The sequence below is a fragment of the Papilio xuthus genome, unplaced genomic scaffold (assembly GCF_000836235.2).
Source record: "Papilio xuthus unplaced genomic scaffold, Pxut_1.1 DF825783.1, whole genome shotgun sequence".
Lineage (NCBI taxonomy): Eukaryota > Metazoa > Arthropoda > Insecta > Lepidoptera > Papilionidae > Papilio > Papilio xuthus.
The window spans coordinates 2,908,303-2,936,253 of record NW_013532866.1 but is presented as its reverse complement, the minus strand read 5'-3'; the positions used below and the strand labels follow the sequence as shown (position 1 = coordinate 2,936,253).

Genomic DNA, 27,951 nt, shown 5'->3' with positions numbered 1-27,951 from the left:
GTCAGTCAGATACGGGCGTCCAACGCGATCGGTTGTGTTTCATTTCATACGTACAACTACGTAGTGCTTTTATAATTGTGTTTTATTATTAAAACTAACTATAATATTATTTAAAGTTTTTTGTGAACAAACTGACTCTATTTTTGTGTTATTAGTTATTTTGTGAAAGTGTAAATATATTTTTTAATTGCTTAAATTGCAGCAGAAATAAGGTAATCGATTTTTTCTATGTTTAATATGAATTTGTTTGGACAAAATATTAATTATTCCCTTTTGTGTTTAACGAGGATATCAAGTTTATTTTTTATAATTCGATAAATTAATATGAGATAAAGCTTTTTAATTGCAGTATAATATAAATCTTACAGAATTTGATTCAATGTTTTCTTTAATCACTTCTATATATCTATGTTTAAATTTCACACATTTCTACATAATTCTAATAGTAAAATAGCTATGCCCACGAATCCGTACTTAATTAAGTTTTTTTTTTTATTTCGCGTGTACTAGCTAAAATGCACTTATTATTGTCCTATGCAGTCTAACAGATTATATTCTACATGTATGTAAATTTTTAGCGAGATCCATGTAGTCGATCTGGAGATACCGTCTAACAAACATCCAACTAAACATTCGCATTTATAATATTAGTAAGATTTCTGTTTTATTCACTACTCTTTTGATACTTGATTTAAGTCTAACTAGATTTGGAAGCATTAATGTCTTTGCTGTAAATCTGAACACACAAAAACAACGATCTGCGCTTAAGTTAGTGGCCGATTTTGCGATGTTTTCAAATAGGTAGGGCTGACACATTTTTTATTAATTTAAATAGTATAAATCAGAAATTATTGTTTTTGGTAATATATTTATTTATCTACGAGAGAAATATGAATAATTTGCAGTTTTTAGAAAATTCATCAGCGCGTTATTAAAGAAAATAATCACAAGAAATATAGCCTAACCTTTTCAATGCAAACAGTCAAATATTTCCTCTTTAGTATATGTACACAAAATATGTTTTAATTCTTAAGAAACCTAAACGTAGCTCATCAATATAACAACTTCAATTTTATCATCATCAACATCATCATCATCAACCTGCCCTTATCCCTATCGAGGGTCGGCACAGCATGTACTACTCCTCCATACATCTCTATCAGCCGTCATATCCGAGTCTACCCTCTTCTTACGCATATCCTCTTTCACACAGTCATTCCATACTTTTTTTGGTCTTCCCCTACCCTTGTAGCCATCCACATTCAATCTCATTACTTTTTTGCTTATAACATCATCATCCCTCCTCATAACATGTCCAAACCACGCTAATCTTTTACTCCTCAATTTCTCGATCACTGGCGCTACTTTCAAACTTCCTCTAATATACACATTTTTAACTTTATCCTTCCTTGTCACACCACACATCCATCTTAGCATACGCATTTCAGCTACATGCAATCTTCTTTCATCCGAAACCTTGGTGGCCCAACATTCAGATCCGTACAATACGACAGGTCTTACGATGGACTTGTAGATCTGTCCCTTAAGTTAATTTTATAAAAATACAAATTTAAAAAAACAAAAAAAAGAAATAAAAAGTGTGAGTTCTATCAACATATAAACAACAGGAATAATATTTGTAGAAAATATAATATTTCTTTATCTGGCTGAATGATGAATACCTTTGCCTGAATACATCGCATATTTTAAAGATTAAAAATTTAATACTTAAAGTTTGACAACCCTAAAGTAGCTTGATATCTTATCTTTGTTTGTTTACACGCGCCTGGACATCTTTATTGATTGTTCACGTTGCCACGAGTATATCCGAAATGTTCTGATATCATCATCATCAGCTCATTATACGTCCTCACCGGAGGGCTTGGAGCCTACCCTAAGTTAGGAGTGACTGGGCCATAGTCAACCAAGCTGACCAAGTGCGGGTTGACATCACACATATCTTTGAATTTCTTCTCAGATATGTGCAGTTATCACGATGTTTTCCTTCACCGTAAATCGAAAATTGAAAAATACATGGCGGGATTCGAACCTAGGACCTGCAGATTGCAAGTCAAGTGATTAACCTCTGAGTCACCTACGCTCTGTCTTAATATAAAGCCACTTTAAATATGTCTCATTTTAATTGAACGCCTGATCGTTAGTTTCCGAGACTAAAATTCTTGTTTAAAGCATATTGTTATTTCTATCTCGTCAAAGATATTGAAAGGAATGACTTGACGAAATAAAAAAACTTATTTAATAGCCAATGTGTTAAAATATCAGAGAGATCCGTGCAGCCGGTCTGGAGATACCTTCTAACAAACATCCATCTATCTAAACATACGCATTATAATATTAGTAAGATAGCTATGACCGTTAGTTATATATTCTTCAAGAGACATTTAAACCAGACTTTCCCCGTAAATATACAAATTCCTAGCAACAAGTCTGTAGATAAAAATAAAAAGCGTTTATCTTCAAGCAGTAACGCCCTCCTGTGCCACAAGGGCGCGTCTGATTAAACGAAACCTATAAAAGAATTACACCCATGATATAAAACATCTAGATCGGGTCAAAATAAATTACGTAACGATATTTTCGCTGCTGGATATTTTTACGTTTATCAATTTAATAAAGTGTTGATTATATTACATCTTTGATGTTTGAAGAATTACTTGATTGTGTAAAGAAAAAGACGGGAATAGAATTTTTGATACAACGTAGTACTCGCAAATGAAATTAGAAATCGACAAAGTAAACATAACTTCAAATATAAACTAAATATTATACTAAAATGAGCAATATATTTGTAAGACATTTTTTATCAGCTAAGTACTAATATCGGCTCAATAAAGGTTTAAGCGTGTCGAAGGTCTTATATTATTTATTTGTTAAAAATCAGATAAAATTAACAACTTCACTTTCTATGGAATTATAAAATGTTTATTGACATCCGTATCCTCCTGACATAAAGATTATGTTTTTCGAAATTCAAAATTATTTTATAAAAAATAATTACCCTATCCAGTGGTTATACATCTTTGACACGACTACGCCCTGCCTCTAAACTAACCACGAACTTTATTAACCTTGTTTCGACACTTTATTGTGACGTAAAAGTATACGTTAGTCGGTTTGTGTTGCTTTATTCTTGTGGTACGAAGAAAATTGCAAACCTTGTTTATACTACGTACAGTAAACACTTTTATTTTGCAAGTAAAATGTTCGGTGGATATTTTATATCTTTAATATTAAGACAAGATTACTCTTAATCAAAAGTTTTACTAAAGTTATTAGTTTCATTTATTTCAACTTTAGAAAAATATTTTTGCAGCGACTTCATTCGCGTGGAATTAAGAAAAAACTTGTTAAATATCCTACGTGTTCTTTCATACAGTATCCTCTTAACCTATACCAAATTTTCTTCAGATGGAGTTTTTCTGGAGATAACTACTAACAAACAGCCATCCAAACTTACTCATTTTTTAATACAGTGAAACCTAGTAAATGTTAAACGGACGACCTCCCATAAGCGAGAAACTCGGGTTAGAGAGAAACTTCTATAAGCGAGAAAAATATTGTCGTTCCTTAGACTTTAAGAATGAAATTTATGTGCATGTTAACGACAGTGTGAACTAACCGAAATACATATCTTATACTAGCTGTCGCCTTCGACTACGTCCGTCATTTAAAATCGTCCAAACTACATCTACATCTATGTCAGATGTCATCTGCGTTGAGCCGTTCTGGAGATATGTAACTACTAACAAACATCCATCCATGTACCATCCACTTTCGCATATATAATACAGCAAGATAGCTTTCGCCCGCGACTCCGTCCGCGCGGCTTTAAAACAACATAATAGGTAGCCAATTTATTCTTCCACACTACACTCTACATATATGCCAAATTTTAGCGATATCGATGCAGCCGTTCTGGAGATTCATCCTAACATTTGTATTTATAATATTAGTAAGAGGTAAGATTATGAATCAGCAATAGCTTGAGTTCTGAAACTATTACTGCAAAGTGGTAAGATGATGGATAGGACAGGTCACCTTCACCCGATTACATAATGCATTACAAGGTAAAGCAATAAATTGCAAACATTTCTTACTCTACAATATAATTTTAATATAACACTAGCTGTCGCCTGTAACTCCGTTCGCGCTGGATTAAAAACACAGATAGCCGATTCTTAAGCCTACTGAATAAACATATAATTTAACAGCGGTAGAGCCCGCTTTAACATCTTCGCATGAATCGTCCCGACTCGCCCGGTGAAATACCACGACCATACAGAAGACAGGCGTCAAGTGGAAGCAATTCCGCGTTTCGTCTGATGATGTGCGTCCCGGAGGCCTAATTTAGTCCTCTTTCCATTCCCACCCTTTTTCTTTTAAAGAAAGGATGGGAAGTGGAAGTGGACTTTCCGGATGAGAGGATGCAGGGAAATATTATCTTTCTGTGCATGCTGTCACTTCGCTATTTCAGCGATTTCAGGTGGCCGCTCGCTCGTTTGCCACCTTTTGATATAAAAAAAAAGATTGGAGCCAAAATTTGTGAAAATATCAAATATACTAATATTTTGAAACATAACCGTTATTTTTAAATTTAAAAAAGTGCATAATTTTTCAGATATAAATATATATTCCTCGCCAACGTTAGTCCGTCGTATGTGAAATAAAAAATAAAACTAAAAAGTATTTCAAAACAGTGCTACGAAATTAATTTTTAGATTTCTCGTGCAATTTATAAAAAAAACATAAGACATTTTTTACACTTTGTATAAACGAGGAGATGTAAAATGGAAAATATTTCTATGTTTTTAAATTTAATGAACATTTCAACTTTTCGGAAGAACGTGGGGTGAAAACCCGAAGTGCTTAATTTCTATTAAATTATTCAAACTTTCGTGAGACATTATAATAAACTGATATAAAAACGGCTAAACACTCACGTATATTCGTACAGTGGCGGCACCGACTTGTTTCAAACCCATCGGGGGCCCTTCATCAGGATGAGTGGTACTGGTATTATTTCGCGGACGCGGCCCGTCGCTCACTTATTCTGTCTATCTACTCAGCCATGAGACGCCCACTGCTGGGCATAGGCCTCCCCCAAAGATCGCCACGATGACCGATCTTGTGCCACCCGCATCCAGGACGCTCCCGCTACCTTGACCAGGTCATCGGTCCATCTTGCGGGAGGCCTGCCCACTCTGCGTCGACCTGTCCGTGGCCGCACTTATTCTATATATCTGCTTAATTTCTGTTTTTTGTCAGGACATGAATACATCGATGTTATACGCATTTCTTTAGGTACTTAAGTACTGAAACTATATTATTAATATTAAATAAGCAAATATTTGGATGTATGGATGCATGTTAGAAGGTATCTCCAAAAGTATTGGATCTTAATGAAATTAGACACGGATGTAGAACAAAGTCTGGAAGAATACATAGGTTATTAATTGTTATTTCACAAATATTTTATAATGTATTTAAAATATATTTTCAAATGATCTCTTATTTATATACATTCAAAGAAAAATACGTATGCTTTTCCTTGAAAATCCCTACGTAAAGATTACATTTACTGTCGGCAATTCAACACAACTAACTAGGGTTGGAATCGACAAAGTTCAACGGTTCACAACAAATAGTGTACCAAGCAATCATGAAACTTGTCCCTTATCCCTGCATCAAATAGAATGATACGAAAAGGGTTTATGTCAGAATTGGTATAAACTTCAATTTTAATTATACAAAGGAAAAGTAAAGTCAATCTTATGAATGTACTAAATATTATAACCCAACTGGATATATATTTTACTAATAACCCAACTGGGTGACTATGGCCTACTTAGGGTAGGCTCCGAGCCTCTCGGTGGGGACGTATAGTAAGATGATGATGATGACTACTGGGTTAAACTATAGTACATTCTGATAACCCTACTAAGTTAATAATTAGTCTCCCAACTATTCAAAAGTTCTACAGACATAATAAAAAGAAACTAAAACATTCATATTACTAATTTTCAGACATATGAATGGATGGATGGATGTTTCTTATTTCGTTCCTCCAGAACGGTTGCATGGATCTCGGTGAAATTTTGCATTGATGTAGAACATAGTCTGGGAGAACGCATAGGCTACTTACTGAGTGCTTTTTTTTTAATTTTACGCAGACGGTGTCGCGTGCGACAACTGGTCTTACTAATATAATAAATGCGAACGTTTCGATGGATGTTTGTTTGAAGGTATCTACCGAAAGGCTGCATGGGTCTCTCTGAAATTTGGCATAGACGTAAAACATAGTCTGGAATAGCACATAGGCTACTTTCTAAGTTTTTTTTAATTCCGCTCTGACGGAGTCGAGGGCGACAACTAGTTTAAAATAAATTTACACGACCTCTATCTAAATAAATCAAAGCGTAGTAATTTTCTTTATTTTCCGTTAGGTCAGTATAAAAATTTCCAGCACACTTTTATATAATCACAATGTCATGTTTGTCATTGCACGGTCGTGTTCTAGAATGAACGATATTAGAACCGTCATTCACTCGCTACGTGATCGGTGAATGAATGATATCACACGATTATTTCCTAGCCTTGAGTATGCAGATGACACATGACCTTTGTTATTTGCATCGAAGATAAAATTTATATGAACTTTGTGTTCTTTAGAAATTGCGTACAAAGGAAAGATTAAAGTAACCTTGTAAAGGTTGAATAGTGTGTAGTAGACCTTATTTATCAGGAACAGATAACGTCAAAAATACTTTGTTTATAAAGAACAAATGAATGAAAAAAAATAAAAATATTTTTAATCTTACTTCTTACTAATCTTACTAATATTATAAATGCGACTGTTTAGATGGATGGATGTTTGAAGGTATCTCCGGAACAGCTTAACGGATTTTGCTGAAATTTGGTACACATATAGACCATAGTCTGGAAGACTATATAAACTACTTATTAAGTTTTTTTTATTCCGCGCGTAGCTAGTTGCGTGCGATAGCTAGAAATATATAAGATTATTATCTGTTTTTAATATATTATCAGTTTTGTATTCAAGTTGGGATATTTACGATCCGAAGATTTATTTGACTGATACATCAAACATTTGCTTACATCTGTTTTCTATATATATCTCATTACGTGCCTTGTAAGATTTACAATGTTTACAAATATAAAATACTAGATTTTGCACGCTACTCCGTCCACGGGGAATGAAAAAAAACGTAATTAGTAGCCTATGTGTTCTTCCAGACCTGTGCTAAATTTCAGCGAGATCCATGTAGACGTTCCGGAGATACCTTCGAACAAATATCCATCTAAACATTCGCATTTATAATATTAGTAAGATATTCATGTGGTCGACCTTACAATAGAGATTGTAAACAAAAAAGTAACATGATATATAATAGAAATAACTGTATACTATGATTCATATAATAATAGCTTAAACAGTGGGAGACGCCAGCAACAACATTATTTGTTGCATGAATGGGTCGGCTCACCCGGTGCAATACCACGACACAGTAGAACAAAGGTCTCAAGTGGAAGCCATTCTGCGTACAGTCTGCTTTGTGAGCCGGACGACTAATTACAGACCTTTCTATCCTGTAATATGGACTAGGCGAAGGTACGCACGTATAGGAAATATCCTCTTTCTGTACGTTCAATCCTCTGTCTATTTAAGATAGGTAGCGAATCGATAACTTGTTGATATCTATGAGCAGGGGTCGCTTTGCTGATAAAAAGATGGCCGCTTGAACGTTTGCCACCTTATACTATGAAATAAAAGTTAATAAAATTTAGTAGTCACTTGAAGACTCTGAGTATTGCGGTTGTTATTTTTAACATAGAAGTTAAATAGACGATTAATCCATAAGTCAGTTGAATCACCTTTTTTAAAAGACAATGACACTGTGTGTTTTGTGCGAATGTTTCAGTGATGGAATGCCTCTATGAAATTGGTCTACAATTGTAAAATTGTAGTTCAAAAGAAACTGAACAACACCGGATTTTACTAGTCTAAACAAGTCAAAAACTGGATTACTAATCTTCCCTTTCTTGTCCGCAATTGTCACTTACCTAGTACATTGGTTAACTACTAAAACGTCATCCTTTAAGCCTCAAACTTAGCGAAGATTTAATCCAGTTCCAACGAACTTACGAAGCACTTAATAACTAATTTCACAATATCTAACTATGCAACTTCCATCAAAACTAGCGCCTAACTTGAACTTAATTAGAGCTTCAATATTCTTTTAAGATTTTAAGATTTAAGACAGAGGACAACAACTTCAACTTCCTATCCTATCCTTTCAAAAAACAAAGGGCACACATCCTAATAATAAACGCGGAACTATTTCCACTTCAAGCTTCACTTTACCAGTGGTAGAGCCTGCTTTAACATCTTCGCACGAATCGGCCCGGCTCGCCCGGTGAAATACCACGACCACACAGAAGACAGGCGTGAAGTGGAAGCAATTCCGCGTTTCGTCTGATGAGTGTGCGTCCCGGAGGCCTTATTTAGTCCTCTTTTCCTTCTCACCCTTTTTCTTATAAGGAAAGGATGGGAAGTGGAAGTGGCCTTTCCGGATGAGAGGATGCATGGAAAGGAAAAATATGTTCTTTCTGTGCATCCTCTCATCCGTCGATTAAAGGTAGGCAACGCATATGCGTATGTCTATGGGCAACGGTCACTTCGCTATTTCAGCGATTTCAGGTGGCCGCTCGCTCGTTTGCCACCTTATGATATATAAAAAAAGCGAGTCTTCTGTTTGACTGTATATATTCTTTTAAAACTAACAATCCCACAGTTAGTCAAACATATATTTTAATTTACAACACCACGTTTTTTGCTTAAGGGATAAAAAAGGTCATATCAGATTAATATGAATTCGTATATCTATGCACGATTCGTATTCCAACTCCAAACCATTATCTTAATTGTATTTAATTTATAACAATGACCTATTGATATCACGATCCAAAAGCCTTTCATTTTGTGGATGTATTTTAACAATTTCGAAATTGTTTATAAAAAGAAATAATAATTTAATGATATGTTTATGTTAGTTTTAAGTAGAAAAGGCTTTGTAGAAGAGGAGTATAGTTATTTTCATCATCAGCTCACTATACGTCCTTACTGAGGGGCTCGGAGCCTACTCTATCTTAGGGGTGACTAGACAAGTCAACCATGCTAGCCAAGTGCGGGTTAGTTGACTTCACACGTATCTTTGAATTTCTTCTCAGATCAGCGTCGGAAAAATGGACATATAAATCGAAAAACACATTGGTATATTGCGGGATTTCAACCCTGGACCTGCAGATTGCAAATCAAGTGCTTAAACCCCAGAGCCACCGACGCTCTATTTAGTTATTTATTTAGTGTCAAAAGCACTCGAAACCAACGAGTATTCACGCATAAATGTATCTATGTGGAATATAGGTTATTAAGAAGTATGCTAGGACCACGTCAAATAAAATCTATAATCTCTACCTACACTATAGATTACAAGCGTAAGTATATGATAAATCTGAATCTTAAATAAGTGGACTTTTAAATTTAAAATACTCGATTGGAGAAAACATATCGTTTGACAGTTTTAGATAGAACAATGCAGAGAACATGTTTTTGTCAGGTCTATTTTAAAGTCCACGCACGTTTGAAATAGGGCGTCACATGGGTATACAAAAATTGCGTTACAATACGTGTTTTTGCATTTATTATTCATTGTTAGGACTTTATAGGGCTGTGTATACTAAAACGAATAGCACTTTAAATAACAAACTATAGTTATAACATCAAATATAAGAATTGAATTTACATTCTTTAAAATTTCTCATCTTTGTTTTATAAATTTTACGGCAAAACAATTAATTTTATATGTTACTTCTTAATATCTTACTAATATTATAAATGCGAATATTTGGATGGATGGATATTTGTTTTAAGGTATCTCCAAAATAACTGCATATGAGATGTAGAACATAGTCTGGAAGAACATATATGCTCCTAAGATTTTTTTACTCCGCGCACGGAGTCACGGGCGACAGCTAGTCTGATAATATAGTTATTCAAATAATATTAATCTAATCTTAGTTGGAAAAAAAGAGAAAATATTAGTTTAGCTAATTAACTAATATGTTCAAGTCCTATATTATTACGATGTATAGAGTCTACTAGATTTTGAAATTATAAATTAAAATCTCTTCTATATAAAATTCTCGTATCACAATGTTACCATACTTCTTCGAAACGGCTTGACAATATTTTAGGAAATTTTATATGCATATGTACATCTAAGAATCAGCTTTTATTTAATTTTTAATCCCGAGCGTACGGAGTATAAAGCTTTATTGTTAATTAATTAGGTGAATAAAGATCGTATAATATGAAGTATGTTACTAGTATTTAATATACTTTAGTAAAAGAGATCCTCAATTTATCATTTATAATTACAAAAAGGTCGCGCGTCACTCGTGATAAATTGGTCCTTCGATGAAGGACAAATTTCTCATCGTCTACGTGAGACGCGTGAAGTGCCAATAAATCAAAATGCTCAGGTGATTTTACGTACAGTATTGTTTTGAGAACAAAATGTCCCTTTATTTGTTACGGTCAAATATGATAAGCCTTTTGTTGGTGGCAGTTGATTAAAGACATAACTTTTTAGTATTGTTTCGATTCCTGATATGGATTATTGGATTTTCTAATTTTATATTTCAATATACAACCCGTATTGACTAAGGCCTAGTCAATACGGTACTTAAGAGTGGTAGAACCCGCTTTAACATCTTCGCACGAATTGGCCAGGTTCATCCGGTGAAATACCACTACCACACAGAAAACAGGCGTGAAGTGGAAGCAATTCCGCTTTTCCTCTGATGAGTGTGCGTCCCGGAGGCCTAATTTAGTCCTCTTTCCCTTCCCACCCTTTTCTTATAAGGAAAGGATGGGAAGTGGAAGCGGACTTTCCGGACAAGAGGATGCATGGAAAGGGAAAATATTTTCTTTCTGTGCATCCTCTCCTCCGTAGATTAAAGGTAGGCAACGCATATGCAATTGCGTATGTCTATGGGCAACGGTCACTTCGCTACTTCTGCGATTTCAGGTGGCCGCTCGCTTGTTTGCCACCTAATGATATAAAAAAAAAGTCAAACTTAAACTCGGAGCCTATAAGCGGCAACACATTAAACTACAGTCGAATACAAAACGCTTTTGTTCAGAATGTTTTAATATCGTTGCCATCTTAAATTTTCCCCCACCAATTATGCCACAGTCAACCAAAACACATTGATTTTGATGTTATTTGTCGGGCAATGCACCCGGCATATTGTGAGTTACATTTCTTTAATTCTACGGTGATATAGTCGAGTGTCTACTACTTCATACCATAATGAAAGCAATTAACTTAAGCTACTATTTATCCGTAAATTCTTATCTTTTTTCTATAGAGACGAACATAAGATCTTGTTTAGTTTTCTTTATCTGCAATTAATTAAATTGTGGCGGGGACTTGGCAAAACAAAATCGCATCAGATTAGTCAGTTATGACGTCTAGACAGTGACTGCAACTTTACTTAATTGTAGTATTTAAACTTAACCACCATTAGACATGTCAAAGTAAGATTTATATCCGAGAATTAATGCTTGCCAAGTCTGATATTCTTAAAGTCTTTTAATGGTATTTCAACTATAGTCTTAAGACACTCTTATTGGGTTAAATTATTCAAACTTTCGTGAGACATTATAGAGCCCCCGATGGGCTCGAAACTAGTCGGTGCCGCCACCGGACGAATATACGTGAGTGTTTTGCCGTGTTTATTTATCACTCTTATTGGGTAATTTAATTATTATATTAGCGGTCGCACGCGACTCCGACCGCACGAAATTATAAAAACTTACTAACCTATGTGTTCTTCCACACTGTGTTCTATATCTATGCCAAATTTCAGCAAGATCCGTGCAACCGTTCGAACAAATAACCATCCATCCATCCATCTAGACATTCGCATTTATAATATTTGTAAGATTAGTAAGAAGAAAGGTTATAAAGAATATATATTTGATAGTTTGTATTGGATAGGCTCCGAAACTACTAAAACGATTTAAAAAAATCTTAAAATGACTATATTTATCACAGTATTTTTTAATTTCGCGCGGATGACGTCACTGCTAGTAATTGTTGTGAAAACTGTTGAATAAAATGAAATATATATCATTTACTTCTTAATTCCGTCTAAAGTATAGTACAAAATCTTACATTTTTATACCTTAGTAGCATAGAGTCAGGAAAATTCAATGAATAGGCGAAAAAAAGTCCATGATAAGAATAAGTAATTGGGGAATTTCTATTGCCATGTCCCTTAAGGCAGCATTCACGCGTCCCTTGGATTTAGTTAATCCACAACTGTCAGCCTCACACGGCCGAGATGAATTGTAACACGTCCCCAAGTACTTTAAGATAAAGTAAGGTATAAGACCTTAAGACAATAAAATGTGAACCTATTTTTCATAGCCACTTAAAGAAGAGTTATTTGTTGTATAAAACCTCTTTTCCACTATGACTATAAACACCATTTTCACTAGTGGGACTTGATTGGTATTAGAATAGAAGTCGTGCTGGGGACGGCAAATGGGGCTGAAGGCTCAGTGGAAAAATTTGTAAGGATGCACATACGTAGCAATATGAGGTAGCGAGTTCGAATCCACTAGTTAACCAATATCGTGAAACATCTTTTGGAGTAGGTTCATTTTTATTTAAGTTTACATAATACATATATTTAAAAATTCGTATCCTTATGTATGAATAGATTCCAAACAAAACACCATTTTAATATTTATTTTACTAATATTATTAATGAGAATGTTTAGGTGGGTAGATGTAGAACATAGTCTGGAAGAACATATGCTACTAATTATGTTTTTTTTAATTCCCGCGTGGACGGGTTTAACCACTAGTAGCTAAATAAATATTAGTAGAATCTTTTTGTGAATTCCAAAACACCCTTTAACTTTGACCTTCACAATTTTCTACTACGTACTTTTTAAATCGTGCGAGTTTACGTTCCTTTCACATGAAAATTAACAAATAATTAAACATCAAACTTGAGAATAAACATCACGCGGCGTACGAAAGCTTTTAAGGAGCTTATGTTAGGTACTTAAGTTACGAAAACTTCCAACAAATGAAGAATTATTTTGTTATTGTTCTTACTCAGATTTATAATTCTGAATTACACGGAATAATTAAATTGTTGCTTTTAAATTAAATATAAATAATCTTACTTCTTATACCAATGTTTAAATGGATTGATGGATCGATGTTTGTTTGAAGGTATCTTAAGAACGACTGCATGGATCTCGATGAAATTTGGCATAGACAAAGAACATAGTTTGGAAGAACACATAGGCTTCTAATTTAGTTTTTATTTCATTCAGCGTGGACGGAGTCACAGGCGAAAATAGTTTATAAAGTACCATATATACAGTTACATTTTTCTTTATTTGTTCTCTTTAACTTGTAAAAAACACGCAAAGGATTAATTCCATTAAAAGAATCCAACAATAAAAGGATGGAATCCATTCTATCCGTTTCTTTGTTCTTCAAACGATTAAGAACAATAAGCGGATAATATTGAATGTGAGAGAATTTTTCAGAGAAAATATCAGTAGAGATGCCATAAGAGCCAGAGAACGGATTTTTTCAATCACGAATCAATTTTTTATGACACTAGATGGCGTTATATCTTATTATAAAATTTTAAATAATCTGTTATGTCAGTGAGCGACGTGTCTCGTCCGCGAAATAATACCAGTACCACTCATCCTGATGAAGGGCCCCCGATGGGCTCGAAACTAGTCGGTGCCGCCACCGGACGAATATACGTGAGTGTTTACCCGTGTTTATATATCAGTTTAATCTGTTATAATTATTTTATTTATATACACGTAGGGGAAGGCGGGGTAAGATGGGGACTTTAAGGTATTTCAAAAATAAAACTCTCAGTTTTTAATTACACGTTTTTTGACATCGACAAGTATTGCAGAATATAATTAGATAACTTTCAAAAATTATTCTAGTGACAATTATCTGTTTTGATAGGGTCCCCATCTTACCCCATCTTCCCCTACGCAAAACATAAATTATGCAACATTCAAACAAACAATAAACAACACAAAAAACTAACAATTTATCCAGTAACAAGCACAACATTGATATAAAACAAACAAGAAATCTAGGTTTGGAAATCTTGTTTTCAATTAAAAGGTTAGACAAATGCTACAAATTATGTTAAAATAAAAAAATACACATCGCAACTATAGTCTGCAAAAATTTAATTAAAATTTTGCCAGATAGTGTACAATAAACGGCATCAATTCACCTCATTGCCCCTGGGGAAGCATTGGAGGCGTACCCGTTACTTATTTTTATTTTTTCAACGTCAACCGCAGATACATTCTTAACGAGTCGACCTCTTAATGGCCGCAATCCAAGGAACGCTAGCGTTTATTTAGAAATTCCCAGCAAAATTCAACCTTAGTTCTTGAAATTAAACGTTTAATATTTTTATACATTTTGTACCTACTTTCTTAAGAGAAAAATTTTTTATAATATTTGCAGTTTAACGTATATAAAAGGTAGACAAAAAATGTTTGTCTACAAAGGTAGAGGAAAGCCAAAGAAAGTTGGGATTGTGTGAAAGAGGATATACGTAAGAAGGGGGTGAATTCAGATATGACAGCTGATTGAGATGTATGGAAGAGTATGGTAGAGGGCTTACTAATGAAAATAAGACTTCAGTGGACATTTCTTTAACGAAATTAAAGAGACAAGAGTATTAATAGTCTAGAACAGAAGATAATTTTAGAAGCATATTACATTTTGTTATTTTTTATAATGACTTCAAATTGTACCATCGCAAGCTTTCGGTAAGGAAATTGTCCATTAATTGGGCTAAGATGAAATTGTTTTGATAAAAGAAGGCGAGAGATGAGTGGCTGCGATAAAAATCCCCTTAAAACCCCCTCCTCCGTTTCACCCCCCCTACATCACCATGTCGTAATGGACGTACATTTCACCTTACAGGCTTTAAATGTCAAACGCAGAATTGTTAGAGGTAGCCTTCGTGTTAATAGCTCTCTCTTGAGCATTAAACTATACTATACGCCATCTTTTGTTGAAAATATCAAACTGGATAAATTTACTTTTTGAAATCATCAGCTCACTATACGTCCACACTGAAGGGTAGGCTCCTGAGTTAGGTATGACTAGGCTATAGTCAACCACGCTATCCCAGTGCGGGTTGACTTCCCACATATCATTGAATTTCTTCCCAGATATTTTTTGCAATGGATTTTTTATCAAAGTGTAGAGAAACTTAAAAATGTTTTTACTATAATATTGTTTAAGAAATGAACGAAGAAAATAAGTACATTTTTAATATTCAAAGCATTAATAATTTCAATATATTCATCGCGTTATCTAATTTGTTATTTAATACCTTTGTTACGCTCACAGTTCACTCAATTTACAAAATTGTATACAAGGGGTGTAAAACCACCCTCCATTTTCGTCTAAATGCATTTACCGCCTTAATAAAGCTATTCACGGCGCTAATATATTGACTAAGTTACACGTGGGCATCACTTAAACATGTGCTAAGTAACTAACTTAACTTGACTTCCTGCGTGGCTTGAACTTAATTACGTTGATCTATCATGAAGTAGGCTCATGTGCTTGACATTTACATATCTATTTATATCAAGCCATTTATGAACTAACTGTGGGTTTCTGAGTTCATAATCTCCGTATGAAACATATTATTATCTCTGTGTTGTCAAAGATAATGACAGGGACCACGTGGTTGACTATGGCCTAGTAGCCCCTGACTTAGAGTAGGCTCCGAGCCCTTTTTTGTCCAGAGAGGAATGCTTTATGCATACTCCGCGCCTCGGGGGGGACGCGGTAGTTATGTGGGATTCTCCTCCATAGCGGAGGCATACCCACTAAACCTCTCTGTTCCTCCAACGCATCGGGACGGGGCCACGGGCACGCTTTCCCTCTCGTCCGCAGGCTCCAAGCCCTTCAGTGGGGGACATATAGTGAGCTGATATATTTTTCAATAAACTCTCGCAGATGAGTTATGGAGCTAAAGTGATCGTAAAGAATGCGTCTCATATCCCTGATATCCTTCATATTAAATCCTAACACAATAAAAGGTTAGTATGCATTTATTTCCTTGAAGACGATCGTAAAAATCCATATTGACATCAAGAAACTTTTTTTTTATATCATAAGACGGCAAACGAGCGAGCGGCCACCTGAAAACGCTGAAATAGCGAAGTGACCGTTGCCCATAGACTTACGCAATTGCATAAGCGTTGCCTACCTTTAATCGACGGAGGAGAGGATGCACAGAGAGAAAATACCTCCCTTTCTATTCATCCTCTCATCCGGAAAGTCCAGTTACACTTCCCATCCTTTCTTTATGAAAAAAAAGGGTGGGAAGGAAAAGAGGACTAAATAAGGCCTTCGGGACGCACACTCATAAGACGAAACGCGGAATTGCTTCCACTTCACGCCTGCATGTCGAATGAGAAAGAAAAAGAAGTTTGTTTAAATGTTACTATCATTTGTTTATACTTAAATAACTAACTCTACCAAAAATATATCATACACTTACATACAAAACCTTCTAAAACCACAAAACAAAGTCGAAACAAAGTCAAGACAGTAAACAAAATTAAACAAATTTCTGTTACAAGAACTGGGTCAACTTAATTAATGACTTTGTTTACTGTAAAGATCTTCTACTTTAGTCATGTTTTAAAACAACGTTGTCAAATTAATGTTAGAGAAAAAAAAGTTTTAATAAGCGACGTAGACCTGTCAAAGTTCTTTGTTACATCGTATCTTTAACCGTGGGTTTTCACTGCCAAAAACTAACAAAATCGCAATCGCAATTTTGTACGATAATTTCTTTAAGGCATATATTAAGACAATTTAGAAGGCTAGAGATTAACCAACCTTTTTTATATCATGTGGTGGCAAAGAGCAGCAACTGAATTCGCCAAAATAGTGAAGCGACCGCTGCCCGCAATAGTAGATGCTATAATGGATAGAGAAGGGGACGCACAGATAGAGAAATTTTTCCCGTCATAACCTCCTTCCCATCTTTTCCTTATATGAAGAGTTGGAAGGGAAAGAGACTAAAATTGGTCCTCCGGTTCGCACACTTATAAGACTGCACGTGATATTTCTTCAACTTGACGCCTGTCTTCTGTCAGTAAAAAGAAGTTGCTGCTGACGTCTACCATTTTTAAAATTTATTTGGAATAGAAGGGATATTTATAAAAGGATATTTCCCCTTTCTGTGCTTAACCTATTCTGTCTGAACCGAAACATATCTTTCCAAATCGATATTAAATTATGCGTTCCTTCCAACAAACATGTCAATACTTCTTTGACATCTTTGACATGGTATTATTTGTAGTGTATTCAGTTCAGAGTTCCCTCGTGTCGGACGATGTCATGAATCATTCAAGCATTCCGCCCACACGTACAAATTAATTGCTGTGACGTCACCACACCGCACTAAATAAAATTTACATTTATTTAACGACGTTTAACGTTTGCAAGATTGAATTAGATCGATTCCATTTTTAAATGTTCTATCTTTATGTTAACGTGTTTTAATTTAAGCAATGACTTTATTGCATTTAATTCGAAATCATCATCAGCTGAGGGGCTCGGAGCCTACCCTAAGTTAGGGTGATTAGGCCATAGTTAACCACGCTGGCCCAGTGCGTGTTGGTTGACTTAATTCGAAATGCAATAATTTAATAGTAGTCTGACGTTCTTACGTTGAAGGAAAACATAGTGACGCAACCTGCACATATACGCGAAGAAATTCACAATTGAAGTCAACCCGCAAAGGACCAGCGTGGTTAACTATGGTCTAGTCACCCCTAACTTAGGGTAGGCTCCAAGCCCCTCATTACGGAAATTAATTGAGCTGATAATGATGAGGAATAATGGAATGCAATACAACGTATACCCTAAACAATACGCTATACGAGTTTAACACAAAACAGTCAGAATTTAAGAACTGAAAAGTTTTGACGGCAGTTAGAACTCATAGTTGGTACCTGATTAATCATCGATTAGTAAAGATTATTCATATATAAATCTACCTTAGAGTCCCTAATTGTCGACTTAAAGACTCTGTGTGTGATATTCAGTGTTTTCTTGCAGTTAAAAAAAATGCTACCCTGAAACACAAATCGCTTTTAATCCGTGTATATAAGAACCTTGAATAAAAAAACTTTTACCTTACACGTATGACGTAAGACTTAAGTCAAAGCTAACTCGCTAACCGGGTCAAACTGGATCAAACCGGTAACTGCCGGGTCGATACATCTGGTTCCGAATCAATCCTGCGGCTTCCCTTTGTAACATAACTAGACAATTGAGAAACCTATATAGTACCATTTAGATGTCACTTTGACACAAAAATCTGATCAATTTCGAGGTTTTTAATTGTATGTTTTGAGGCAAATTGAACGCCTAACGAACAAAAATAAACATATGTTTAAAAACATTTGCTATTAATAATATTTATCAAATTCTTTAAATTTAATCACTGACGCTTACATGGTTGACTTCTCAATCTATAAATTATTGAGTAAATCACAATTAAAATATTATATTATATCTACGTAAATGAAATCCTTATAATGGTTATAGTTAAAAAAGAAATAATTATAAGTACAAAAGATCAATTAAATTCTTTATTAAACTCACTCATATCTACATAATAACAAAATTGGAATGACTGTATGCAATATCGAAAAAAATATAGTACGTACAAATGATGTATTTGCGTTGTTAATAACGAAAAACAAATTTTAAACATTTCTATCGGCAAGGATGCGTTTGTTTCATGTAATCATCGGAACGTTCGGACCGATTTTGACGGGACTCTGACGGGAAGGTAACTGGCTCATACGGGTATATGGGTACGGGTATTTTGTGCGATAAAAAAATTCGCGGACGATCGCTAATAATTCCGTAACTCTATCCATTTACGGCAAAATCAAGTCATATGACTAGTTTATCAAATTATACTTCATACAAATATTATAAATGCGAATGTTTACATGGATGGATCTATCCATCCATCTAAACATTGATGTATGTTTGTTTGATGATATCTACTTAACGGATGAACAGATCTTGATGCAATTTGGCACATATGTAGAACATAATCTGGAAGAACACATAGGCTACTCATTTTGTTTTATTTAAATCCTGCGCTGACGGAGTCGCGGGCAACAGCTTGTAACATATATACCAAAAATATAAGATTACGTAAATTCTGATACTAGAGATGCGACCTTACACACAAAGCAGGTCATTGGGTACTCACAAAACCTCTCACGTTAGCATCTGGGTTCTAATTTAATATCCAAATGGAGAGTGGAGTTATATAGACTTAAATTCGAAACTCGGCTAATTAGTATTATATTTTTTTTGTCTTATATTAAAACTATTAGATAAAGCTTCGGTGGCTCTGGGGTTGAGCATGTGATTTGTATTCTGCACGCCCTGGGTTTGAATCCGGCCAATTATCCGACATTATCGGACACATTTATCCGACATTGTTACAGTGCAGGAAAACATCGTGATGCAACCTGCACATATCTACGAAGAAATTCAAAGATATGTTTTAAGTCTACCCGCACTAGGCCAGTGTAGTTGATTATGACCTGACTTAGGGTAGGCTCCGAGCCCCTCAGTGGAGATGTATAGCAAGCTGATGATGCTGATTAGTTGAAGGCAGCAATCGCCAATGTTTCTATCAAAGCAAAAGCAAAGTCAAATGAAATTATCAAATTCGTGGTTTAGATTAGTTTATTTTAAGGGATGATGTGTGATAAACAACTATTCTATAGTTCTTTACAACGTTTTAGGTTATAAAATAAAGAAAAATCTTTATTTCGTCAAACAAAATGACCCAAAAGAGTTATATATTTAGTACAAAATACATTCAAACAAAGTTTTTAGTAGACTGTGGATCTTAAAACATTTTTCATCAACACATTTTATTTTAAGAAAGCTTTTACGTATCCATATTGCTAGCGCAAAGTTTGTTATCATTCCCTTGAAACCGAAGTTTTGTGAAGAAAATAACAGGATTGCTTTTACTAAAATATATCCTTGGAGATTTTAACATGAAAGCGAAATAGTACAAAACAAACGGCTTATATTTTTATAACCAAAGGAACTTACGTATCATCGAAAATATATCAAAGAAATCCTAACCAAAAATATAACAAACCGTGTCATGAGGTTGCTACAATTTTTAATTTAGCAACACTTTTTACCTACGTCTATTCATCAGGTCACTATACGTCCCCACTGAGGGACTCGGAGCCTACCCTAAGTTAGGGGTGACTAGGCAAGTCAACCACGCTGGTCAAGTGCGGGTTGGTTGATTTCACACATATCTTTGAATTTCTTCCCAGATATGTGCAGGTTGCATCACGATGTGTTACTTCACCGTAAGAACATTAGATATATGTACATATTTAAATCGAAAATCGAAAAACACATTGTTACATAGCGGGATTCGAACCCAGGACCTGCAGATTGCAAATCAAGTGCTTGACACCTAAGCCACCGACACTCTTGTCTATGACTATGACCTATGTCTATACATCTAACGAACTAATGATATTATAAATTAAATGCAGTTTTTTAAAATAATCCCAACGTCAATTTTCTATACACTTTTCTCCTCGCGGACATAAATATTTTGGACCAAGGGATATTGTAAAATAAGGTTCGAAAAATCTTGTTAATATTATAAATGCGAACGTTTTAATGGATTTATGTTTATCAGAAGGTATCTTTGGAACGACTCAAAGGATCTTGATGAAATTTGGCATAGATGTAGAACATAGTCTGGAAGAAAACATAAATTACTAATTAAGTTTTTCAATAATTCCGTTCGGATGGAGTCGCGGGCGGCAGCTAGTTGTAAATGTAGTCTCTAAATGTGTTATATTTATGTGAGTTAATTTGTTTCAATTATAAATAAAGAATTATAAACGAAACATTGACTAAAATGTATAATATAATATTTTAAAAGGAGTTCCTTTAGGCAAGGTTCTGAAGATACTGGCAGCGTTCCTTTGAATTTGTTTCTGCACATATGTGTTTAATACATTTGTGTAGAACGAATATTTCAAATTCAATTTATATTGCTGGATTTACAAAGGGTTCTGAGGTAATGGATAAACTGGGATTAATTAAAAAGTCTATCAAACATAATGATTACTGTGATTACTTGAATTCAACGAATTTTGGCATTTTATTTGATAAATACTCGTTACATTTAATAAACAGACCAACTGATTTAACGTACCACTTTCTAATCTTACTAATATTATAAATGCGAAAGTTTGTTACAAGTTTTAGACATTATTAATTACAATCATTTGGCGTGAATGACGTGCTTTCATTGCAAAGTCTAGAGTCAGAATGAATATGAGGGGAACACAAACCTTGTCATTTTAGTAAGGCTAGTGTTGAGTCAATACACTGACTCATTTCTGGATTTTCTTCCTAACACAAGGTATCTCCGGAACGACTCAACGGATCTTGATGAAATTTGGCACAGATATAGAATATAGTCTGGAAGAACACATAGGCTATTATGTTTTTTTTTTAATTTCGAGCGGACTAACACGTACAACTAATACAGTAAATTGAAGCATCAATAGCCTTATGGTTAAGGGTACAGAATACCGATCTTGTGATCGTGAGTTGTAATTCGATTCGAAGACAATTTAATAAATCAAAAATGTAACATTTCAACTAAAAAATGGTATGCGAAGTTAAACATTTTACAATAATACAAATCTCTGTTTGCGAGAAAAATATTAATAATTTTACTTGGAAAAAATAACATAAACCGGCTCAAACATTCACGTATGTCTGTCCGGTGTCAGGCAACGCCTAATTTCGAGTCTGTCGGAGGCCCTTACAGTTTGAAAGAAAAGTTTGAATTATTTTATTTCGAATTTCATTAACTTCCCTTTTTCTTTATTACAGTACATTAAACCAATTTATATTCGTTTGAAACAATAATTTAAATTCCCTTTGATTAGTTCCTGTAATTTAATATTTATTTGCCGTAAACCTTTGAAGAATACAAATTGAAAACAAAAGCAATGATATTTTTTCAAGTGTTTCCCATTTTAAGGTAAGTTTCCACTCGTCGAAATACCTGTAAGGAAATTGATTACTATCTCGTTTTTATTAGAGAGTATGAAAGAGAGGAACTTATACTTTAATACGAACGTTATAGCAGTGAAGGCTTACGGTTACAATCTTTCCAGTGACATTAATAAAGCGTTTTAAGCGATTCCTTTTTTACGATCGTATTTTTTTTTCCATTTGAAAAAATTCTCAAAGCGAATTGGATAACGGAATATTTCGACTATTTTTTTTGTTGTCAATTGCTTTGAACTTTCTCTTTGTTATTAATTTTAAATTGCTTTTAAAAATAAACATGAAAGCTAAAATATATTTTAGCTTTGCCAAATTTAACGTTACGTAGAAAAAAGTGCTAATAATATAATTTTATTCATGTAAAGATTCTTAATTAAAATTCCTTTTGGAGAAACTTAGCTTTTTATTTAAAACATAAAATCATTTTAAGTAGATCATAGAATAATTTTATTTATAATAATATTAGCTGTCGCCTGCGACTCCGTCCGTGCGGAATAAAAAAAATAGTAGTCTATTGTCTTCTTCCAGATTATGTTCTATATGTATACCAACCAAATTTCATCGAAATCCATTGAACCGTTCTGGAGATACCTTCAAACAAACATCCATCCATCCAAACATTCACATTTATAATAAAATATTACTATGATATAGTAAGAAAGAGAATGAATAATTATATATTCAAAATGTGCTTTAATAATTTTTAATCATACACATAAAACTTAAAATCAATTTTTACAAAAAACGAACAAAATCCTACAAACGAAACTCTTCAATCACAAAGCGGAAATTTCCCCGAGTCTTTACTATGAAAAGCGGCTAAGCGAGCAATCTTGATGTAAATGGATCAGTTCTATAGAATATTTTCCTGGTAAAGAACATAAACCTTGGAAAAAAACAACGTACATTCTCCTAATTTACGTTTTTAAACATCCTTTATATCTCTATTCTCAGAGGCATTAATTTAAAATGTTCTTTTTTAATTTCTTGATTGACTCAGGAGTGCTATGTTATTCGGACTAATATGTGTCGTTTTGTATGTTATTTATAAGCCTAAACAACTGAACCGATTTTGACGATTTTTCTTGAAATCTATTTATTATTTTTTGCAAAAAAAAACTTAACATGTCGTTCCACAAAAAAATCACACGTTTGTCTATGGGCTACTTACCGTGGGTTCCTAATATCTAAATCTTTGTATAAAACATATCGATATCCTTGTTATTATCTTTGAGAAAACAGAGATAACAATAGTTTTAAGTTTTAAGCTAAGATTTTGGGCTCAGAAACTCACAGCAAGACAATTGTGACATATAATATTTTCTTACATTTTTAAGGCATTATTATGTTTAGTTTAGTTAGTTAATTAGATGTTCGATTCGTATGCTTCCCCTGAGTGTTATAGTGTTTTTAGGGTTCCGTACCTCATAGGAAAAACGGAATCCTTATAGGATCACTTTGTTGTCCGTCCGTTTGTCAAGACCCTTTTTCTCAAAAATGCGTAAAGGTATCAAGCTGGAATTTATTTGATATTTAATAAGTAAATAATTTTTATTAAATATATGTGGGTCAAAAAATAAAAGCTTTACAGCGCGAAATAAACCCTTATTGTGGCAAGATTTCTTATTTGTAGATAAGCAAAAAAACTACATTATTGCCTAATCTTTTTTTAATCATTCGTTATATTTAAAAACGAATACCTTTATCTGTATACCGCATAAGGTAAAAGCTAGCTCTATCCATCACTAGCAGCTTAGAGCAAAGCCGCAACGACATGTGACGCCCCTATCGCCCGCGCAACCTGTGTCCGGGTAACCGTATTTTATGTGCAAAAGATTTTCGATTACACACACGTATAAAATAATGCAAATCGACCACAGAATAGGATATTTTATTGCATTATAATTGTGTTTGAATAATGTCTAAAAACTTTTCAGTCAAACTTGTATAAGCGAGAGTCTAAAAGACCGCGATATTTTTTTCTATACTAATATTATAATGCGGAAGAGTTTGTTTGTTTGTTTAAACGCGATATCTCAGGTATTACTGTTCCGATTTGAGAAATTCTTTTTTTGTTGAATAGTCCATTTATAGAGGAAAGCTTTAGGCTATATAACATTACTGCGACTAATCAGTTTATTTTCTAATTCCGCGCGGACGGAATCGCGGGCGATAGCTAGTCTTTTATAAAGGTTTTTGTCTAACTCAAATTACTAAACTAAAAAAATTAAAAAAAACTATTGTAATTTAACAGGAATATGTGCAAAAAAGAGTACTGACCAAGAGTTTGTAGATTTCGTTTGTTCAATAAAAGGAAATCTCGCTTATGGCGGTTATCTACCGAGAACGGACTCTCGCTTATAGAGGTTTCTCACTTATCCAGTTCGACTCTATAACTGTGAGGTTCCATTGTATTAGTACTTGTATAAACTTTTTTCAAACCTAACAGAAATCTAAACAATTTCTTTTTCTTCCACAGATAAAAGAAATAATGTAAACTGGACCCGAAACTTCTAAACCAAGAAACATGTCAATCAAGAGATAGCTAATTACAAACAAAATGGCGGACGAAAAAGATTGGATCGATTACATAGCATCAGCATCACAGAATCTAACCAACATAAAGACCATAGACAAAATAAATGATATAAACGGAGTGATTCCACATTCGAATTACAGTTTAAACGATAATGATACTGGCTTTCTAGAATATTCCAATTTTACAACGGATGATTATTGCTCGTCGAATCATTCCCATGTGTACCTAAACGTCACGTGTGAGTTCCCAATCAACTACGCGGAACCGATGTATGGGTAAGTAGACATTAATTTAATTTAAAACTATCGAAAAACATACAAAATACAATGCTTATTAATACGAATGTTTAGATGATGAATGTTTGTTAGAAGGTATCTTCAAATCGGCTGCATGGATCTCGTTGAATTTTGACACAGATGTAGAACATAGTCTGGAAGAACACTTAGGCTACTAAGTTTTTTTTAATTCTGCACAGACAGAGTCGCGGGCGACAGCTATTATTGCGCTATCAACCGATCCCGGATCGACATTGTCTTTTGTGACATCCTGTATATTTATAATAATATCAAAATTGGAGTTATGAAAAGTTATCGTTGCTTCTTTAAAAGCTTTTAATTAAGAGCTAACAGAAATATTTTCTTTACAGATACATCGCACCATTTCTCCTAGCCACAACAACGGTTGCTAACACTTTGATTGTCGTCGTATTATCTCGTCGTCATATGAGAACACCTACAAATGTAGTGCTTATGGCAATGGCACTATGTGATATGTTTACTATGTTGTTCCCAGCACCATGGCTGTTCTATATGTATACATTTGGTAATCACTACAAGCCGCTAAGTCCAATACAGGCGTGTCAAGCATGGAATTATATGAACGAGGTTAGTTTTATAGTATAACATATTTAGTATCATTAAGCTACGAATACACATTCCGGTAGTTTGCTTTTTTATATAAGATGGCAAACTAACAAGGGATCAAATTACTAAGCAGCAGCGCATAGACATCATCTGCAAATGCGTTGTCTGCCAATCGACGGAGGACGGGACGCACAGAAAGGGAATATTTCTTCTTATTATGCTTCCCCTGCTCAGACAAATCTCCATCCTGTTCTTATACTCTCCTTTATAAGAAAAGGGTGGGAAATGAAAGAAGACTTAATTAGGCAAGCTACTTGTACGTGCCAGTTACAGGTTAACTGGCATGCAAGTAGTTAGCGCGACAGTTAATTTTGTGACTGTTACGGGCTTAAGTTGATGGAGGGGACGAGGGGGTCTACGAAAACTAATTTCGATGGTTTTTATCTCTTCTTTTTCTTCTGGTTCTTGGATGTAAGAGGCATGGGAATAATTTGCAAATATTGACATTGCATTATAAACAGGCTTGTCACACGCCAGCTACTGTTCCAATTAACAGGCATGTGTATTCGCACCTTTATTTAAAACTGGCATGATTGAAAAGAAAAGTTTAAACTACACTTTTTTTAAATAAAAAAAGAATAAATCGAAAAAAAGATTTTTTTGAATAAAGAACATTCATTAAATATAACATCATCGTAGTTTTAGTTAACATAATTCCACATGACCGAGTTTATCTCTACACTGTGTTTGATGGTGTACTTCAGCACAGGACACTGGGTAACGCAATAACGTTTTATTGAGCCATGTTTGGACTAGCTGTATACGCCCGAGTAACTGCCCTAGTTATTTTTAATTCCTATATTCGAGTTAACCTTTTGATATATAGCTGGCTGATTTATTATCTTTTATTACTCTACTAGGACTGGCAGGAAAAATAGTCCATATCAAATAATGATTAAAAAAAATCTGTATTTGAATTCGGAATAAAATGCCCAATTCTCCTCTATCCTCTTATGTCATAAGACTATTAATTATTACACGAAATACAATTTAAAACATTTAGAACAGAATGATGATTTACATTACAGTCTAAAGTTGAATGTTTATGGCGTACACTCAACGTTCAAAATAATTACTACACTTTAAAAATTGCAAAAAACTCTAACTTTAACGATTTACAATTAAGTAGGACTGTAAGCTACGTGCATTCCATGTTCCTAACCTAACTACTTTCCGCCCGGGGATTCTTCGCACCCCTGTCTCATTGAAGAGACGCCGGGAACTCGGGCCCATTGTTATTTTTGACTCTTCCATAAAGTTAGCTACTAGGGAAAAATAGTGCAGTGGTTTCCCGTGAAGAAGGATTGTAAAAACTGTACTTAGTTGACGTTAAGTGTAATTTAATAGTGATTATTTATTTTAAATAATTTATTAACTGTATGTTTTTATAGTAAATATACTAAAAGAAACCATTAGAGTGACAACTAAAAGTTTTTCTAGTTCCCTTCACAGTAATTTAACTTTTTCTTATCGTCGAATAGTTTTCCAACTTTTATCTACCTTAATTACTTTTGAAGAATACCTAAAGATAAAGTTTTACAGTACGTAAAGATAAGATTTGATTAAAGAATGTTTAGGAATTTTAAATTCTATGTTTTTAAAAATTAAATAAAGATAGTGACTTATAAATACATTTGATTTTTCATAGTTAACTTTTAAATGTACAGTCAGCTGCATAAATATGTTAACAAATTTCTTAAGCTTTGTAAATACAATAATATTAATTTTATATACCTTTTCTGTTTAAAAAAATGCGCATACAGGTGTTCGTTCGTTCGGTTCCAACACAATTCATGTTATCAACCAATACAACAACAACATAACTCACGCCCGTAACACAGAGGAGTAGACAGAAACCACAGACCTCCGGTTGGCGCAGTCCTGCCCACATTTCTCTTGCCTGTTCTACATTTATACATCTACGTAAACACGTCGGTTTTGCATTCTTAAATATTTATTCTACTTAATTTTTTAAACCGAAGTTTTATAGAAGTTCTAAGGTTTTCTAAATGTATACATATTTATGCAGCTGACTGTACTAAACAGATAACAACTGAAAAGATAAACCTTACCTACTGTCAGACGAAACAAAAAATAATATTACATGTGCAGTGGCCAATGTTCAGTCTAATCGATTTGAATTTCGAATATTCCGTGTCAAAGGGAG

General features: G+C 34.1%; 1 protein-coding gene across 3 annotated transcripts in view; it reads left to right on the top strand.

Moving 5' to 3' along the window:
- The first annotated feature begins 20 nt into the window (after positions 1–20).
- The window catches only part of SPR (Sex peptide receptor), a 42,303-nt gene continuing 14,372 nt past the window's right edge, over positions 21–27,951 (top strand). For 2 of the 3 annotated variants that reach the window (XM_013323255.1, XM_013323252.1), the window contains exons 1-3: positions 21–212; positions 24,802–25,136; positions 25,508–25,745. In XM_013323255.1, the coding sequence (XP_013178709.1) occupies positions 24,883–25,136; positions 25,508–25,745 (492 nt within the window). In that variant the 5' untranslated portion in view covers positions 21–212; positions 24,802–24,882. Of the gene's footprint in view, positions 213–11,803; positions 11,825–24,801; positions 25,137–25,507; positions 25,746–27,951 lie in introns of those variants that run through there. The other variant, XM_013323254.1, reaches the window with a different exon arrangement.